Source organism: Clarias gariepinus, chromosome 5 (assembly GCF_024256425.1).
Source record: "Clarias gariepinus isolate MV-2021 ecotype Netherlands chromosome 5, CGAR_prim_01v2, whole genome shotgun sequence".
Lineage (NCBI taxonomy): Eukaryota > Metazoa > Chordata > Actinopteri > Siluriformes > Clariidae > Clarias > Clarias gariepinus.
The window spans coordinates 36470117-36489923 of NC_071104.1; the positions used below are offsets into that span (position 1 = coordinate 36470117).

The window sequence follows — 19807 nt, forward strand, 5'->3', positions numbered from 1 at the left end:
GTCTTAAACCCAAATTTAAGGCAATCCTGGTAACAAGAGTATTTTATTATATAATCATAGTACATTCCGTACTGTAAATGTGAGGTGCTCGAAAAATTGCTGTGGGTAAATTCAAGGGAAAAGTTATTTTGACCTATTTAAGAAGCCATAGCCAGGATGATAGGTTCAAGTGCGCTGTATTATTGTAAAGCACTAATCATTTTCTTTTTCTACTTCTTTTTTTTTTCTTGACCAGCCTATCTTTTGGCCAAGATGCCTGGGAAAATGCCATTTTGCATCTAAATCAATTAGGCTGGAGTCAATACGTTCTCGCAGCGCAGAAAGCCGTTGACTACAGCCTGGAGTATCAAAATGTAACAGCAAGCCCTAAGATGGTCCTAAATGCCCTGAATGTGGTGCTTACTGCAATGAACTTTAGCAGCGAGCAAATAGATGGTTTTCTGAATAATGACATATTCATTACACCCGAAAACCTTTCCCATGAGATTCTCATAAAGGAGTTGATACGCAATATCATTGATATGAGACTTTTTGGAAACTGGTCGATGATCTATGATGTAATGGAGCAACTGGTGTATATAGAGAACACAAGTAACATCATGGCATCAGTGAGTGAACTAGTCAGCTGGTACAACACCACAGAAGACACTGGATTGTATTTTGGCATTGAGATGCTCACCAAATTGTATAACATGCTAAGACCTTTGGTGTCAGCTTCAAACCCTCAACCAAGCTGCTCTGACCTCTTTATTGATCTTGCCGGCAATGTTCTGTATGCATTGCAACATATTACTGGCCCTAACAACCTGTTTTCCCCCATCAACGACTATCTCAATCCAATCCAAATGAAACTTGCTCAGGGAGACAATCTAAGGGATATTGTGTCAGCAACCCAAAATGCCAGAAGACCAATGACAAATTTGACCAGAGAACCAGTCGATGACTTTCTTGACCTCCTGGAGATCAACTACCAAATCTTGTCTCAAATCCTTTCCATGCCACTCAGCTCTGAAGAAATGTTGGATACCATGCATGTTTTGTTTTCACACCCAGACCTGAGCATCTTCCTCAAGGGTGTATCCAGGGATATGACAGGAAGTTCAAGTCAAGATGAAACCATTGACACAATCCTTGGTATGTTAGCTAATTTTACACTTCCGAGCAATGGACATTTATTTAAGCAGATAATCATGCAGACCATGAGTCAGGGCTGGAGTCCGAGTGATGTGCAGCTGGTAGAAAGCTTGGGAGGAATTGTCGGAATGGTAAGGATGTTTTCGCAGCAGCCTTCTTTGGATATAGCGCAAATGGTTGAAAAGATGGCCAATCAGCTCACTTCTGCAGCATCATACACCATGGCAAACAAAGGTAACCGTAGTGACATCATCTCAGCCATCAATGATATTCTATCACAAAATTTGCCCCAGATGCTAAACACCAGCCTCAAGCACCAGTCAATCATTCAAAGCTTAATCGGCTCTGTATCATCAATGTCACAATCCCAGATCGACTTTGGAACCTATATGATGGCGATAAACCAAACTACTGACTCCTTTGCCTCACTTGTACCTCCTGAGGACATGGTGTTCTTCAACATTTCAGCACAGATAATGGAAGCTTTTGCATTGCTCATGTCATATCCAACAGATCTGGAAAAAGTGGTGATGTCGAGTAACAAGATAGCTGATTCATTGGCTCTTGGCTTCAGCCATGCTGATAACACCACCTATTCAAATGGTCAATCTATCAAAGAGATTGCTTACCCTTTCATCCTGCACAGTGCCTTGGCCACTGAAATTTTGTTCAATCTCTCTGCTTCTAACAACAGTTTCAGCAATGATTCGGAACGAAGAATGGTCTTGACCCACATGATGTCAAGTCTTCCGGTGAGAGTCCAAGATGACATCCATCCTCTCATGTCTTCTCTCCTTTTAGCTCTTTCAAATGTCTCAGACACGGCTCAGATCAGACCAGCTTTCTTTGAAATCTACCAGAATGTCACTTTGTATCTTTTAAAATCCCAGAACCTAACAGAAGATCCCATGTCCATGGGAGTGTATTCGGTCCTGTCCACTGTTTCAAACAAGGTGTCCACTTGTCTCAGCAGGGGCCTAATGGAAAATTCTTCCACCAGTGATCTTCCATACATGCTCGACTCTCTACGAGCAATCAAATCTTCATTGTCTTCAGAACTACCTTTAGGAGAGCAGCAACACCCTGATGTCATTTTTACCTTCATGGAGACAATGGCCTTAGCTTTAAACCACACCATCACCACTAAAGATCTGGCAGGCGGAATGGATATGCTTTTCAGCTCTGTCCAAAGCCTCTTAGAGACAATCGCAAATAACAACACCAATACCTCATTTGGCATTATGAGTAACCTGGAAAATACTCTTCTGATGGTTCTGTCATCACATCAAGACCCATCAAGTCAGAGTGTTAACACGACTCAGGAGATCCTGACCACCATTCGGAATTTGCTTGCCATGGGTAACAGCAGCTCTGAGATAGATTTGGCAACTGTGATCCTTGGGGCCATTGGGATGAACGCTGGGTCTCTTATGACAAATGACAGTAACTGGACTCAGAGGTAAATTTCTTTTCTTTTCATTCTTTGAAGCCATTGGCACTGATTATTAAGTTTTAATAAGACAGGGGAGAATAGTTCAGGTTTATTAATACTTTCTGCATGACTGCCATTTACCCAGAGTAACTGCTTAGATCTTCTAGAGCTACATAAATCCATGATTGAAATGGGAACTCATTCAGAATCAGGGAACTAAATCAGCATAATCAATCTTGGCTTGATTTTTAAAATATTTTACACAATTTAGAATATATTGCATAAATAGCTGCACATATAATGCTATAAATGGGTCTATAGTAAAATTTATTTATTTAAAAAAGCCTTTTTAGTGTTTTTTGATAACCCTTACCCTAAGCCAAACCCTTTTATTTTTTTCAGATTGCAAACGGTGCTGTTATCTATCTCTAGCATCCTTCCAGCTGACCTTCAGTTTGGTCCATTCAACAGAACAATCTTTGAAAGTTTGGCCAATGAGCCCCCAGGTATCTTTTTAGTTTTCTTTCTTACTTTAAAACCTTTTGTTGTGTTTTGTCACATTAAGCAAACCATAAAAAAGAGTTTGCTATAAACTATAAACTTTTTTTTCTTGGCAGATTTTTATTACACTGTAATTGTTCAAGACAAATTCTCGCATTTACATTTTGCTCCATTTCTCTACAGCATTTCTCTGCATAATTCTAATTTGCTTAGTTCATAAAACACAATCGGCACAGGGCACTGAGCGAATGACTCGCTGATTTCTCCATGGACTAAATCTACTTTCACACTTTTGTCTAATCCTCTTATATCTCAAACTGTGTGTATGATTTTACATTAATAGGCTTAACGCCAGCATTGCAAAATACACCATACTAAGTCAGGAGGCCAGAAGAGAAAAAATAAATAATTAATGAAAAAAAAACAATAATAAAATTTATATATATATATATATATATATATATATATATATATATATATATATATATATATATAATCTTACAGTGAGAATAGGAACTAACCATTTATGGATAAGCCACTTAATGTATCAATGTACCGTACAGTAGGCACAAATGAATGTAATTTTAAATTAATATTTTAGTAGAGAAATGATTTAATCCTTTTAAATGTATGTTTGTATAAAACCATTAAAACACCCAAACACAAATTTGATTTTCCTATTACTGCAATAAAAAAATATAATAATTTACCTAATTTAGGTCCGATAATACCTTCGTCCATCTCCCCATGTCTATTTGATTAATGTAAAATAACTATTTTTATTTTTATTTTACTATATAGATAGTAGTAGTTAAGTATTAAGTCCAGTATTATCAATTATACACATCAGTGAAGATGGGTTCATTTATGTCTGTTTGACAAACAAGTCCATTCCATAAAGGGCCCAACTCACAACCCACAGCACCCAAAGGATCTGCTGCTAATAGACCTGTGTCAGACACTACAAAGGTCATGCCTTGAGGCACGAGGGGAACCTACACAATACCGGGCTTAATGTTTTGAGTTTTAATGGTAGGACTGATCGATGAGAGTCAGGTTACATTAGACCTGCCTGTGTCTAGGGCCTTATTTCTATTGAATACATACATAATTATAGTGTACAATAATATATTATATACTTATGTACTTATGCAATTAGGTGATTATTTTAAAATATCAGTAGCTTACAATAGGGACATTTACCATAGTTAATGTTTTTTTTTTTTTTTATTTAATACGAATATTATTTCACACCATTTGCTCTAGCATTTCCCTGCATAATTACAGTATTTCAGTCATATTAGTGATAAAAACAACATAGTGTTAGGGCAGTATTAGTCCTATCCTTATACCAGATTACTCTTTGTTGCTCCTGGAGGTATTGTGAGTGCGCTACAGCCCATGTTTCTGCAGATCTTTAGGGGCTTCTTTCACACATTGTGTGTTTCCTTCTCCACTGTTAAGTTGCCGTGAAAGTTGAGTTAGGCAGTAGTAATGACTCCAGTTGGGACCTTTCTCAGCACCGAGTATCTTTTTATTTCTTGTTTTTCTACTCTTGCACTTTTTATCTCTTTTTCTGTCTTCACAGAAAATGTGAACGTCCTGCTTCAGACAGCAAGCACAGTTTCTGAACTTTTCTCAACCAGCTGGATGAACGAAAGCTTCGGGGATCTGCTGGATGAAATGCAGACGCAGGTCAGACTGATATAAACCAGCTTGAGTTGATTCATTCTCTATAATGGCATCTAAAATAGGGTGGCTGCAAATAATAGGAAATGTTTGTGAGCCAAGTTAGTTGTTACAGTTAAATGTAGTTCATTTTAAAATCACAACAGATTTTTGTACTTTAAATATTTTTATTGTTACAGAGCGTTTGTTATATTAATGTAAACGAGCTCCTACTACAGAAATAATAAGGTATTAGAATGGGTGTATTTATATAATATAAACTGAATCAACCACGTTCTAGAATTTTAACCGAATCCCCTTTTACATGGACTGTCTTTCCTTAATGTAACTGAAGTGCATTTAAGTACTGTACTGTACTCAGAAGGTTCAAACAGAATTTAACATTTTTGACATGACGTATTTCTGCCTGCTGTAAAGTGTGTAAAATTTAAGCGTGAAATGTTTTCCCTAACTTTAAGGTTAGGTTGAGTTTTTCTTTTTTTGGGACAAATCCCGACTTCTGAGTTATGATTGGTTACAAGATCTTAGTCTCGCCTATGATTGGTTAGATGCTTTACTACATATAAAATAGGAGCCAATCAGAGTTTCTTTCTCCACCAAAGACCAAGTGGATAAAAGTCTGGATTAAACACAGGTGGGAGAGAGAAAGTTGTTTGATCTCACTAAGGTTTTAGATTAGAAATGTTTCCTCCGGGAACTCATCACATCACCTATAGCAACCCTAATGTGGGGCAAAAAAATGTGCAGAAAAAACATTAACGAGAGAGAGATAATTATATTAAGTGTTTACATGGCTAATACTGACTGGATTTTCAGAAGTTTGCACCAACCCTTCCTTTTTTAATTGAAACGGATTGAATGACGTGTTTACGTGATGCATTTTATTCTGATTTCAGTATTGTTTTGATTATTAGTGAAATATTATTGTTCATGTAAATGCACTTACATTTAAAATCCCACAAGTGTTGCATCCATAACAGTTAAATAAGAGATATGTATAGTGATGGAATGGTACATTATTCATTAACTTATTAATTAACAGTTCACCAAACATCATAATCCATCTATCCATCTGGGAACCTCTACAGTCCAATTAGGGACCGTGGAGACCAATGGTGACCTTCATATTCATTCTGATTTCCCCAGGGGTGGTAGGACCTCCGGTCAACATTTTCACACTCATTCAAGTTTTAAGTTTATTGTCGAATACACAGTAAAGAAACATGAAATTCTTTGTACAATAAAATTCTTCTTTTGCTGTTCTCAAGTTTAAAAGCTCAGTTTAAAAGCTGGATTTAAAAAAAATAATAATAATATAACAAAAGAATAAATATGTTAAAAACACACACATATATATATATATATATATATATATATATATATATATATATATATATATATATAATTTTTTTTTTAAGCAACATATGAAAATATATACTATAAGCAAATAGATGGTACATATACATGCAGAGAAGAGTACGAAACCATTCACACACTACGGTCAAGTCAGTCTAATCTGCATGTCTTTGGACTATGGGAGGAAACCAGAGTACCTGAAAAAAACCCACCAAGCACGAGGAGAACATGTGCAAGGTGACAGCATTAACGACTGTGCCACCATCCCGACATCATAATACCTATCATACCATACATACAAATAATCCCCAGTAATACTCCTGTATATTGTATTCGAGTACCCTGTATGGGTTTGTGCTGTTATTGTCGCAGCAGTACAGCAACTTCTGGGGATTTCGTTTATTCTGTCACTATCATTCATTTAGTTTCTGTATGTCACAGTTTCACCCCAACGCTTCTCATATCTTTTATCTCATGAGGCCACTGCAGTGCACGCTTTATCGCTTTCTCTGTTCCGACGCATGCGATTAAATTCAGCATGTAATTATCTGTGCTGAGGCAGGTGTGTAAAACCTGAGGGAAAACGTCACGCTGTGCGGCACAGCGAGTCCCCGCGGACCCAGAGTGCGACTGCAGAATTAAAGCAGCGGGGATTCAGAGCAGGCTTCGCGAGCTTGTTAGCGATGGAATTAGGAGTGTGCGAGAATACTCCACCGTTTCATTATTTATTTACAGTTATATAGTTTTTACATTTCTTTAAACATGGAGCTAAAAGGCTGAGTGTGGTAGCTCCTGGGAGATGTAGAGATAAAGAATAATCGCAGAAACTCGTAAACAGAGAAGCTCAGGGGTATTTTTAAAACTATCACACTATCAAGGAGTCACATATTTGCAGAGACACTTCGATTTGCTGCTAGGATGAAATATCAGGCCGTGCGTGGTTAAAGCACCGGAGCATCTCTGCTCCTTAGTAGAGTACAGGGAAAAAAACAACAATAAATAAATAAATAAATAAATAAATAGAAAAATAAATAAACTCATTTTCCTCTTACAAGGAGAGACTAAGAAGATAGTCCCTGATATATTTTTTATAATAATCGGTTTTTGTTAAGCTCTCAAATGATTTAGAATCTCTCACTGCCTGGGTAACAAGGATATTACAGATTTACTATTATTTTTATTTCACATTATAATATAATTAACTAATAGCATCACTGCCACTATTTCTACTACTACTACTACTAATAATAATAATAATTATAATAATAATAATAATTATTGTTATCATTACTATTCTTCTTCTTCCTCTTCTTCTTATTATTATTACTATTATTATTATTATTTTACATTTATTTATTGTTATTTTTACATGCGGTTACAGCGATCTTTTCCTTTCAGAGAAGGGGCCCCTTTAAGAACATAGAAATCTGATGATTCTTCCATAACTAGGTTTAAAAGCTGTATTTGTTTAACTATAGTTCCGTTTCAACTTCATCTGTATTCTTAAATATTAAATACATTTGCTTTATTATTACGATCATTATTATTAGACTTGGCAGCACTTAGTTGTTAGCAATGTCGCCTTGCACCTGAAGGTTCCGTGTTCGATTCCCGCCTCAAGGTCTGTGTGCATTGAGTTTGCATATTCTGCCCATGCTTGGTGGGTTTCCTCCCAGTACTCAAGTTTCCTCCCACAGTCCAAAGACATGCAGATTAGGCTGACTGGCGTTCCCAAATCTCTTGTAGTGTGACCGAAGGTCCTACTACAGTTGTACAATTGGAAAAAATACATGTACAGTGGCCACCACAATTAGCCTCCATGGTCCCTGGTTGAACTACGAAGTTTTATAGATGGATGGAATATTAGACTTATTTACTGTAAGTTAAAGCAAAATTTTTAACAGTTAGTCTTAAATTTAAGTTTACATTTAATGCCAATCATAAGCATATTATAAAATGAATAGCAACAAATTGATAAACGTATGTAGCCACGCCGTTTGTGGAAGATTGGACACCTCTGCTTTAAGACGAAAAGACGATTGCATGAATAAAACAGAGCCGACATTTAGTGATATTTAGGTCCCAAGGTTCCATAAGGCTTCCTGAGTCTTGAGGAAGAAGATCAGGGGGGAAAAATCTCAATAGAGTGCTGAAAAGCAGACTAACTGCATAAACTGAGTGAGACAAATTGTGTAGCTACTAGTTAGTGAGTTCAGGGAAGTGATGGTGATGGTGTTGTCACTGGTGTTGTAGGTGTGCATTTTGGAGAACATGGACTCTGTTCAGATGATCATCCAGGCTCTGTCCCTGAGCCCAGGCTTGCTGTGTCACACGGCTGTGCACAGCATCCGCGCTGTCCACGTCATCACCTCCAACCTGGTGAACGAGTCTACCACCCTGTACGAGCTGCTTTACCAGAACTTAGTCGGAGACCCCAGCACTTACAACCTCAAAATGGACTGGTATGTGGAACATTTTCCCTAAGCTCATGACTGTAGCAGAAGTTATATATTAATTCCTTGCTTTATCTAGGTCTGGAGTCTTGTCCAACCTGATTGGCATCGATATCAAATCTTTACCCACTTTCAACGTCAACCAGACCGCTCCAAGTAAGAATGAATTAACACCTGATGTTTAGTTTTTCACTTATGCTTATTTTTCACTCACCCGAAGTGCTGTTTTATTTATTTATTTATTTATTTATTTATGCTTTTTTATGTATGATTTTCTCATTTCTCTGGCTAATAAATGCTAGACAGTCAGCGATTAGCATTCAGCCAGTAGATCTATATAAGATATAAGTAGATCTAGAGGTTTAAATTAATTTTTTACTAGATTTTTTTTTTTTATTCGAAAAAGACTAGAGGTTTCTCTCTCACTCCTGTTTTCTACGAAGGTGTTTTAAGTTTAAAAATACAAAAAAATATTATATATATAAAATTATTCCACACTTAGCCAAACATTATAAAAACCTAGTCTCTATGGCTAGCCTCTATGTTACAGGTTTACAAGCATTCAAGTTACAAATTTCCGCAGATATGAATGGACGTGTGTGTGTGTGCGGGAGAAATGAGTTGGCCTCACCCTTTTCAATGAATCGGTCCAGAAGCACGATGATAGAAAATGGCTGTCCAGTAAAGCTGTCCTGATTGTGAATAATCCTTAACAAAACAGAGTTCACAGTCCAATACAGTGGAAAAAAGCTCTGAGACAAAATGGGTTCTCTTTAGCGATTTAAGGGGCAGAGACAACACTGTTATTTTTTATGTGTACGGTTAATTTCCTTATGTGTGATTATGGTTTTTGCCCATGTAACGGCAGTGTAGGGAAAGGGGACAGATTTGGATTGCTATGCTTTACATTGTGTAAGAGTTAGTTTGTTGGATTTAAGAACAAATTGGACTTATGAACATGCTCCTGGTACAGAACTTGTTCGTAAGTTGGGGACTACCAGTATATGTTATTTTTTCTGTGTGTTTGTGTCAGGTGAACTGAAGGTGTCTGACCTTTTGAAGAACCAGACCCTGTTTGCAACTGAAGTCATCCGGTACACCAGGATTCCACCTCAAGTCCTAAACTCTCTGCTGCAGTCTTCGCTCCCCCAGAGCAACCTGCAGGTGCTTTAGCCTCTCTCTCTTCCTCTCTCTCTCTCTCTCTCTTTCTTCTGCTCACACTCACTGGTTACATACTATAAATTACTCGTTATACAACAATAACGTGATGTCATTGAAGTTTCATGAAAAAATACTTCAATATCTGTAAACTTTAAGAAGTTTACCTCTTGCCAAGAAATTCTATGTGGGGAAAAAACACCCATCTACCCCTTCCCATAGCCAATTATTACATTTTAATTAATACAGTTTAGGCGGCTCCCCATAGGTTTCGTGCCCAAGTTTTATTGCCTCTTAGTGGGGGACCAATGAATTTTCTGAAAAGATTTTGGAACCGAGGTCAGAACCTTGCTGATACTGTCCTAGCTTGGGGTTCTCCAAACATGGTATCTCTCTTAGATCCTATAGGAGTCCCTGTCGGTGACAGCATTTGCAATTAAGTTATCCACAGTTGCTGTGCCTAGCAAATAATGGGTGAAGAATGAGTTCAGTCAGGACAGTTTCAATTGTTTGGTCAGTTTTCCTCCTGTTCAAAACATCACTCAAGCAAGTCAGGGAAAACCTGAAGGTCTGATGGGCCACCAATGATTGACCAGAATGGTTGCTTACAGCGAATGATTGCAGAATCAAAGGTCAAACCACTTCAGGACCCAGCTAGATTTCCACAGAAAAAGAAAAAGAGGACTTTAAGTGATGATGTGTCTGTATAGCTGTGCACAACCTGCTGAACAAATATCGGCATATTTGTATTAAATGTTACATCTGTTTTATTTTGATTTCCTGTATTTTTGCCTCTTGTTGCTGTAGATCTTGTCTCTCATAAAGAATCTGCATCAGTGTGCGAATCTGGCATCCCTGCACCTCGATCCATCAGTGTTTCAGATCTTCAGTTCTCTTTGCTCGCTCTCGACTCAAGAGTGGTACAGCCTGGCGGTTCTCACAGCTCAGCACGCCAGCATGGAGAACATCATGTATAAGGTAAAGATCTTCTACGATCACATCTGAGTTAGACTTTCTCTTGTGCTCCAACTGTTCCAGAAGGTACTGTAGTGTTATAAGAAAACCCCATGACAGTTTGATGTGTTGTGTGCTACTGCTTATTTTTTCTTCTTGTTAATTCGTGGCTCATCACCACATCTCTTCCACGCTCCGATCGCAGATGCTGCTGTCCAATGAAATCCAGGGACTGTTTGATGTGCTCATGGGCATGGTGAAGTTTTTCATGGACATGATGAGTAAGCTGACTCCCACTCTGAGCCGGCTGGAGGAATATTTCACATCTTTCGCAGACACACAGGTGGCGTCCTACTCGGACCTCAGTAATGTGAGTCCTCCAGATGTTTCCTCAACCGACTGTTCCAGAGATTAGAAATAACTTCATCAGCAAGTCTTAATGGCTCTGACTCTCACTGACCATGAACATTACAAATATCATCTCTCTCTCTAGCTCTCTTTTTCTTTTTTCTTTCTAATTCTGTCGATCTCTCTTCCTCTCTGCTTCTTTACCTTTTTCTTTTTTCCTTCTCTCTGTCTTGCTCTCTCTCTTTCATTCTACGTCTTTCTGTCATTATGTCTGTTTAACTTTGTCTCTGTCTCTTTCTTCCTCTCTGCTATTCACTTTTCCTTTTTTCACTTTCCACTGCGCCCTCCCCCTCTCTCTTTCTCCTTTTCTGTCACTTTAGCTCTTTCTTCTGCATCACGTCACTCACATTTTGATTTCTGTCTATCCTTATGTCTCTCTTCCTCTGCCTTTCTTTCTTTCTTTCTCTCTGCCCCTCTTTCTGATTCATCTGTTTTATGGTCTCTCTCTTTCTCCTTTTCTGTCTTATTCTATCTTCTCCTTCATTCTTCTATCTGCCTCTCTCTCTCTCTCTCTCTCTTTCCTGTCTTCTTCATGTCTGTCCTCCTCTGTTTTACTCTTTCTTTTATTCTGACTTCCCCTTTTGTCACACTGTCCCTTTTTGTCTCTTATTGTCATTCTCATCTTTCATTCTGCTTCTCAAAAAAAAGTCTTATTTTGTTTTCCTCCCCTCTATCTGTCTGTCTGTCTGTCTGTCTGTCTAACTCCATTTCTACTGTATATCTTTTTTTTAAATATTTCTTTATTAAAACGGTACAGATGGTTACAGTAGAATTAATGAAAATGATTATCCACGGTTTTATACAAAAGAGACAAAATAAAGTGAACATGCAAATGTGCAAACAGGTGGTATTGAGGTGATGGGTTGAGGTAGTGGGAGGTGAAAGAGTAAACAGTAAAAGTTTTTCCCTTGCAGTTGGTGAGAGGGAAACGCTCTGTGACGTCGCCCCGGACCACGTTTGTCAGTATCTCCCGAGCCTTGTGTCAAAGCGGCATGATGTCACTCTTCGGGATCTCGCAGCTTCCCAGCATGGGCGAGGGGAATCCGTCTCTCCAGGACCCGAAAAAAGTCGAGGACCTCATGACCAAGTTCAAAATCCCACAGGACACCAGTATGATCCTCACTTATATCAGTCAGACTTACATCCCAGCTCTGTATGATTTGTGTGTACAAAGAGTAATATTTGTGTGTTTGTGTGTATTTTTTTCTTTAGCTCCATTCTGTAAAAACATCTTCCTAGACATGGTGAGCACCACAGGGGGCGCTGTAGCCTGGGCCTTCCTCAAGCCCATGCTCTTGGGACAAGTGCTGTATTACCCTGACACACCGCTCACCCAGACCATTGTTCAGAAGGTAACAGAGCACACACACACACACGCACACACACACACACACACACACACACACACACACACACACACACACAACAAATGGGAGAAATAAAAGACTTATACTATTTAAATAAAAAATATTTATTAAATAATAATAATAATAATAATAATAATATTAATAATTCCTTTTTTAAAAAATACAATAAAATTAGCAGTGACAGAAAAAATAAATAACAAAAAAAATAAATTGCAATTACTAAAATTATAAAAAATTATACCAATTTTTTTATAAGTTGAAAAGTTCATTAAAGTTAATAAATTAATTACTGTCATTACTTGTTTATTTTATTTACCTTAAGATGTGAATATACACTTCCCGTCCACTTTATTAGGAACATTTGCAAAGTAAATGCTTTCCTTTACACAAGTTCCTGAAGAATTTAGGTTTATTATTTTTAAATAAAAAGAATTTTCTTTGGATTTGTGTGTGTGTGTGTGTGTGTGTGTGTGTGTGTGTGTGTGTGTGTGTGTGTGTGTGTGTGTGTCCTTGTGTGTAGTCGAACATCACGCTGCAGCAGTTCGGAGACCTGCGTGTCCACGCTGGAGAGTGGCTGCAGGCCTCGCCGTACCTCATGCAGTCCGCGCAGCTCCTCAATGAAACCCTGCCCATGCTGAAGGTAACGGTGACTGTGCTGTTCTTAACTATAACTATAACTATAAGCATAAAATCCAGCTGCACCTTCATCAGTGCTGTGTTTGTTCCTATGCAGAATTCTATCAGCAATCCTTTCGTCCAAAACTTTATAAAGAAGCAGATCGACATCGACATCGCAGAGTTGCAGAACACTCTTAACGCTTTCTGTGAGTCTGAAGCAAATTCAAAAACCCTAATTTATGCTGTTAAGCTACTGGACACTTTTGCATTTTTTTTCCTAGTTATATTTCTCATGAAGGCGATATTTATAACCACTTATGAGCACATTCATAACGCATCACACAGTGAATAATGCACTTTTAAAAAATTACATTTTATATTTTAGTTATGATATGAATTTTTATTTTTGATAAATTGTGCTTGTAATTTATGTAAGAAGTTTATGTTATTATAGTGCACTATAAAGCTTTAATAATGTGCTATAACGAATTTTTTCGCACTTTCCTTTTTTTATTCTTTATTTTTTAAAATAAATCCTTAGAGCTAGCCATATAATTCTAAAATTTATTTATTATAACGTTATAACGCTTCATAAATGTTATAAAGCAGCCACAAATCATAAAGGCACAAATTTGTTAAAATGAAATGTAATAACATGCAATAGCAGTGTTAATAGCATCAGCTACCATTGACATGAGCTTACATATTAATTTCAAAAGGCTTATTCCAATCGCATCAGCTGTCATAGACATGCTTTTTTTTTTATTTGTGATGTTTATGAACACTTCTCTTATGTATGTCAAGTGTTTCATAACTCGTTACCGTAATCTCCTGTAACCATATTAGTTGTTATGTAGGATATACTGTAGGTCAACTTTAAGTAGACCTGTGAACTGTATTTTTAACTTATTATTATGTTAGGGCAAACCTTGATGAAGGCCTAATGCAGGTTTATAAACACTACCTTTAAAATGAACTGTTAGCAAATTACTTGTTTATCAGTTTCATTTATGTTCTTAGGAAGAGCATATGCAGGTTTTATTTAGATCTACAGTTTGTTGAAATATGTTATGTACTTTAATGCAGATTTATCGACATTACCCTTACAATATACAGTACTGTTAGCAGATCACTTAACCTGAGAAAGCTCTTAGGGCGTACTTACAGTATGCAGGCTTGTTTTAGCCAGAAAATAGATTTATACTGTATATCATTATCATTTGTTATAAATGTAGCTATATTACTGTAAAAAGGTTTTTTTAAGTAAAGTGGCATTAATTCTTCATCGACTGTTCCTAAATCTTGACAGCAAACATGACTGAGATGTTGGAGAAGAACCAGTTCATCCTGCAGCAGATCACCACGCTCTCCAACCTCATGATGAACCTCTCGTCCTGCGTCAACTTCGACCGCCACCGCGGCTTCAACTCCACCGAGGAGCTCAACAAACAGGCTGAGAAGCTGGCTCAAAACCGTGAACTCTACGCTAGTGAGTGAAGTTTGAGACCCATGAAAGATACATACACACCTTTTATTCAATTTTAACACAACTCCAACTCTACTAACCCCGCCCCCACTCCCGTCCTCCCCAGGTATCATTTTCAAGCTGCCCACAGGCAACTCGTCCTCTCCTCTTCCTCCTAAAGTGGACTACACCATCCGCATGAGCATCGACAACTCCATGAGGACCGATCGCGCTCGCAACCCTTACTGGGTGAGGGCGTCCTACATCTCGTCGGTATTGACGCAGCGCTACAACCGCGGCTTCATCTACCTGCAGGAGAGCATCGAGCGGGCCATCATCGGCATGCAGACCGGAACTGTGGTGAAGGAGCCGGCCGTGCAGATCCAAGCCTTCCCCTACCCCTGCTTCTACAAGGACGAGTAAGTGGAGATGCGCTTCTCTATGACCATCACATAATCACACAGATTGAGGATTCACATGCCACATTTACACAACTTCACATTTTTTATAAATGCACCGCATGAGTTTATTTCTAATTACTTATAAGATTTTTTTTTCAACATGTTTTGCTCTTCATGTATGATTTTTCATATAATTCAGTTATTTTTATATGATTTTATACATTTTTGCGTTTGATTTTTCACAATAGGTTTTTTAAATTTAGTCATTTTATTCTGCAATATTTATCATTTTTGCATGGTTTTTTAAAATGGGATTTTTTACATCATATACATATTTTTCACATGATTTTCTTTAATATTTATTTATTTTAAATTATTTGTGTATTCATTGAAAACAAAGTTTTCCTAACACAGTTTTTTATGTAATTCATGTATTTCCAAATAATTTCAATTATATTCTTGTGCAAGTTTTAGCAAATCTTTATTTATAAATTAGATTTTTGCATTTCTTTTTTTTAATGTGCATTTTACCAGAAGGTTTTTTTTATATAGAATTTTTTTTAATGTCATATATACAGTATTTCATGGGTAGTTTTCTCAAATCAAAATTTATTTAGATTTGATTTATTTTAAACAATTATTGAATTTTTTCCCTTTTTAATCATTTATTTTAATTATTTTGCCAATTTTTTTCTTCATGATTTCTTTGCTGATTAGCTACACTTTTACATGATTTAGATTTACTTAAATTGCCAATTATTAATGATTTGGAACTTTTTCCATGGAACTATTTAAGTTGTTATATTTATATACTATTATTTAAAAATAGTTTTTTATTCAATTGTTTCACAATTTTTACACTTTTGTGCATCTATTTTCATGTTAACATTTCACAATATTTTACATGATTTTCCACATAATGCTTTTGTTTTTTAAATTCACTTCATTAAGGTTTTTTGTATATATTTTATTGACATGATGCATATTATTTAAACAGTTAAACTGTGTTATAAATGAATGATTGATCTAATTGTGATCGGAGGCAGGGCTTGGGAATCCTTTAATGCATATGAAGTTGAAAAAAGTCAAAAAGTGCCTACTGTTAATCGGTATCAGAATCCCACCTGTAACACACACACACACACACACACACACACACACACACACACACACACACACACACCTATCGTCGACACACTGCCTCTTTGATTTATGGCACAGTATTACTGAAGTGACTTTGACATATGTTAGGAATTCACCAAACACCCCACGTCTAATACAAATAAACCAAGCAAGCAAAACCAACACAGCGTCCAATAAATCAGCGTGCTCAGGAGCGTGTGCGCTGCACAATACACGCCATCGTTCCTTAGAGCTGCTCCAATATCCTGATTTCATTTCTGTCACGGATTGTAAAGCGCTTATCCTCTCAGCTCGGGCTGTCCTGATTTATGACGGACTGTTCGTGCTGACATTATCATTTGGAAATATTATCAGTAGGAGTGTAATAAAGATTACCGCGAGTCAGAATCGCTGGACCTCTTCTATAAAACGGCTGAGGTTCAGTGGGTCAAGGGGTTGATTAATTCTCTAGAACAGCAGCTCTGACAGAAGTGCAGCTTCACATTCCACGGTTATAATAAAGCTTTGTAGTCGGATACGTTATTGTTTCTACACTAACAGCTCATTCACATAAGCCTGATGCTGACATTTTCTTTCATTTAAGTTGAATTGAATAGGTAACAGAACAATCTAATATATATATAGCAAATGTAGTCAGACGTTTTTTTGCTAGCCATCTCTAATTGATTAGTGTTTAATTCAGAAAAAAAAACATATGTTACTATTATAAGCACATTATAAAGAAAAATACAACATGGAAAGAAGTATGATGTCTTTATTTGAGAGCTCAATGTTACCCATTTCCAACACTATAATCATATTTTTGCATATTATTGCAGAACCAATCAAAACATTAGAAAAAAAGACATGTAAATGAAGTAAATCATTGCAAGCACACAGACCCAGCGTGGGTTTGATTCCTATGATGGGTCTGTGTGCATGGAGTTTGCAGGTTCTCGCCGTGCTTGGGTGGTTTCCTCCCACAGTCCAAAGACATGCAGAGTAAGCTAATTGCCGTTTCCAAATTTTGACCGAGGGGCTACTAAAGTCGTACAAAATAGGAATAAATAGAATGGTCATCATTGGCATGATAACCTTAATAACCTGTTTCCATAGTGGCTTTGTTTTATTCTTGCTGATGTGCTTCATAGAATTTTTGAAACCCCAGTGCTAAGCCTTCACTATATCTAAAGTCGTTATATAATTCCTGTTATCTGTTATCACCCACATGAGGATGGGTTCCCTGTTGAGTCCCGGTTGCTCTCAAGGTTTGTTCCTATTACCATCTCAGGGGGTTTTTCCTTGCCACCGTCACCGACACCCTTGGCCTGCTCATCAGGGACAATCTCATTCTTATTCAAACACATTTTTTTCTCAATCATACACACTTTTCATACAAAACTTTCTTTTTATTTTGTAAAACTGCAAGCCGAAGCTCTAGCTGATTATAAGCATAAACATACAGTTCAAGATGCGCTGTTATTAGAAAATAATCGACATCAGGATGGACCAGGAAGTCTTCTTTATCACACTGTTTTTGAGTGTTTTTTTGTTTAGTTATCCCACCTTTTCTCTTTGCCTCTCAGGTATCTCAACAGCATTGCCTTTGCCTTCCCGCTTGTCCTGATGATCAGCTGGGTGCTCTTTGTTGCTGACTTTGTCAAGAAACTCGTTCATGAGAGAGAGCTCCGTCTGCATGAGGTAAATGCTGAGAGTAAAAACTTAACAAAGAAACAACTAAAACGTTAACATTAGTTGTTCGAAAGGGTGCACAAACTTTTGCACTCGGATATATTCCAAGAACATTATATTCTGTCGAATGGATATTTCTATCACATCAAACGTCTGTGTCCAGAAGTTAAAATGAAGCGCTTTTCCTTCACAGTACATGAAGATGATGGGCGTGAATCCGTTCAGCCATTTCCTGGCCTGGTTCATCGAGAGCGCCATGTTCCTCATGGTCACTGTTATCATAATGACCATCATCCTTAAGTCCAGCGGCATTCTCCCGAAGAGTGACACCTTCATTCTGTTCCTCTACCTGACCGACTATGCTCTGAGCATCCTGGCTGTCAGCTTCCTCGTCAGCTCCTTCTTCGACAGGACCAATGTCGCCGGGTTGAGCGGCAGCCTCATCTATGTCATCTGCTTCTTCCCCTTTATTGTTGTCCTGTGTCTGGAGGACAACCTCTCTGCTTTCATCAAAAACGTGCTGGTATGTTAAGCTGTACACTATTTACCGGCAGGTCATGCATTATTCATGCGTTACAGATATTAAAAGAATATTTCTAGTTTTTTTATACAATTAAAGTGTTTATTTATTACATTATTTGGTAGAAAGCTAATAAATAACACAAGATTGTCAGCTGATTGATCCTGGTTGTTGAGATGTTTTATTTAGCATTGGTAGCTAATGAGGTTTATATCCTGTACTATGTGTTTTTTTGCGTATCACACTCGATTAATAAATTTTTACTTTTCTTACATTTCATTTCCTTCAGAGCCTGTTTTCTCCAACATGCTTCAGTTATGCCAGTCAGTACATCACTCGTTATGAGAAACAGGAAAAAGGTAGGTACAAATCAAACCTCAGACCCCATTTTCATTGTTGCACTTGAGCAGAAGTTATAGTGCTAAGATTTTTTTTTTTTTTACCCAGGAATCCAGTGGAACAACATGTACATTTCTCCAGTGCCCGGAGACTCTGCATCATTTGGGTGGCTCTGCTGGCTCCTCCTGATCGACTCGGTTATTTATTTCCTGCTTGGCACCTACATCCGCATGGTGTTCCCAGGTAAGTGAACAACGCTTAGCTCACACATCAGAACTGTTGCGCCGATTTAGGATTTAAAATCCCTCTTGTTCTGTCAGGAAAGTACGGTATTGCTGCTCCGTGGTATTTCCCGGTGATGCCGTCATTCTGGGCTGAGGCTTTCGGCTTCAGTAAATGGTCACGGAAGAAGGCTGGCAGAGGACTCCTCTTCTCCAACATGATGCAGGAGAACCAGAGAAATGGCAAAGACAAAAGCAAAGGTAGGAGAATGGACCTTGAATATGTTGGGTGTCTGCACAGGCACTTGTACAGGGGTACGGCCTATGGTTTAGAAGGTCCCGGGTTCAAAACTTATGACCCCCAAGTTACCACTGTTGGCCACTTGAGCGAGGCCCTTAACCCTCAACTGCTCAAATGTATAATGAGATAGTGTTGCTCTGGATAAGGGCGTCAGCCAAATGTGATGTATATACCAAGAGCTCATGGATAAGGCATTGGACTACGGTTCAGAAGATTCCAGGTTCAAACCCCACAACCACCAAGTTGCCTCTGTTGGGTCCTTGAGCAAGGCTTAACCCTCAGATGTATAATGAGATAAAAATGTAAGTCGTTCTGGTTAAGAGCGTCTGCCAAATGCCTAAATGTAAGAGTGTTAAGTTCAAGATTCAAGTGCATCATTAAAGCTTGTTAAATTTCATAAGAACTCCTTTCTGTTTTTTGCTCTCTCTAAAGGTCTAGGTGATTTACACCCTCATGGTGATGAGGAATTCCCAGAGCTTCCAGTTGGCGTTTCTCTGCAAGGCCTGACGAAGACCTATGGCAAAAGGAATGCCATTGAGAACCTGAACCTGGCATTCTATGAGGGTCATGTTACTGCACTGCTTGGGCATAACGGAGCTGGAAAAACTACCACAATGTAAGAGAAGGGAGTTGACCTCCATGAGCGAGTGGAGTGAAAAGCAACCATTTACATTTG

The 19807-nt window shown here is 37.9% G+C and overlaps 1 protein-coding gene across 1 annotated transcript in view; it reads left to right on the top strand.

The window, feature by feature from the left end:
* The window catches only part of abca12 (ATP-binding cassette, sub-family A (ABC1), member 12), a 92396-nt gene that overhangs the window by 39929 nt on the left and 32660 nt on the right, over positions 1-19807 (top strand). Inside the window, exons 26-45 of the mRNA XM_053496982.1 lie at positions 236-2593; positions 2969-3072; positions 4656-4762; positions 8366-8574; positions 8645-8721; positions 9599-9729; positions 10531-10701; positions 10883-11047; positions 12000-12195; positions 12298-12437; positions 12973-13092; positions 13186-13276; positions 14380-14559; positions 14663-14954; positions 17645-17759; positions 17944-18273; positions 18560-18629; positions 18718-18852; positions 18930-19091; positions 19564-19747. Of these exons, the coding sequence (XP_053352957.1) occupies positions 236-2593; positions 2969-3072; positions 4656-4762; positions 8366-8574; positions 8645-8721; positions 9599-9729; positions 10531-10701; positions 10883-11047; positions 12000-12195; positions 12298-12437; positions 12973-13092; positions 13186-13276; positions 14380-14559; positions 14663-14954; positions 17645-17759; positions 17944-18273; positions 18560-18629; positions 18718-18852; positions 18930-19091; positions 19564-19747 (5337 nt within the window). The remainder of the gene's footprint in view (positions 1-235; positions 2594-2968; positions 3073-4655; positions 4763-8365; positions 8575-8644; positions 8722-9598; positions 9730-10530; positions 10702-10882; positions 11048-11999; positions 12196-12297; positions 12438-12972; positions 13093-13185; positions 13277-14379; positions 14560-14662; positions 14955-17644; positions 17760-17943; positions 18274-18559; positions 18630-18717; positions 18853-18929; positions 19092-19563; positions 19748-19807) is intronic.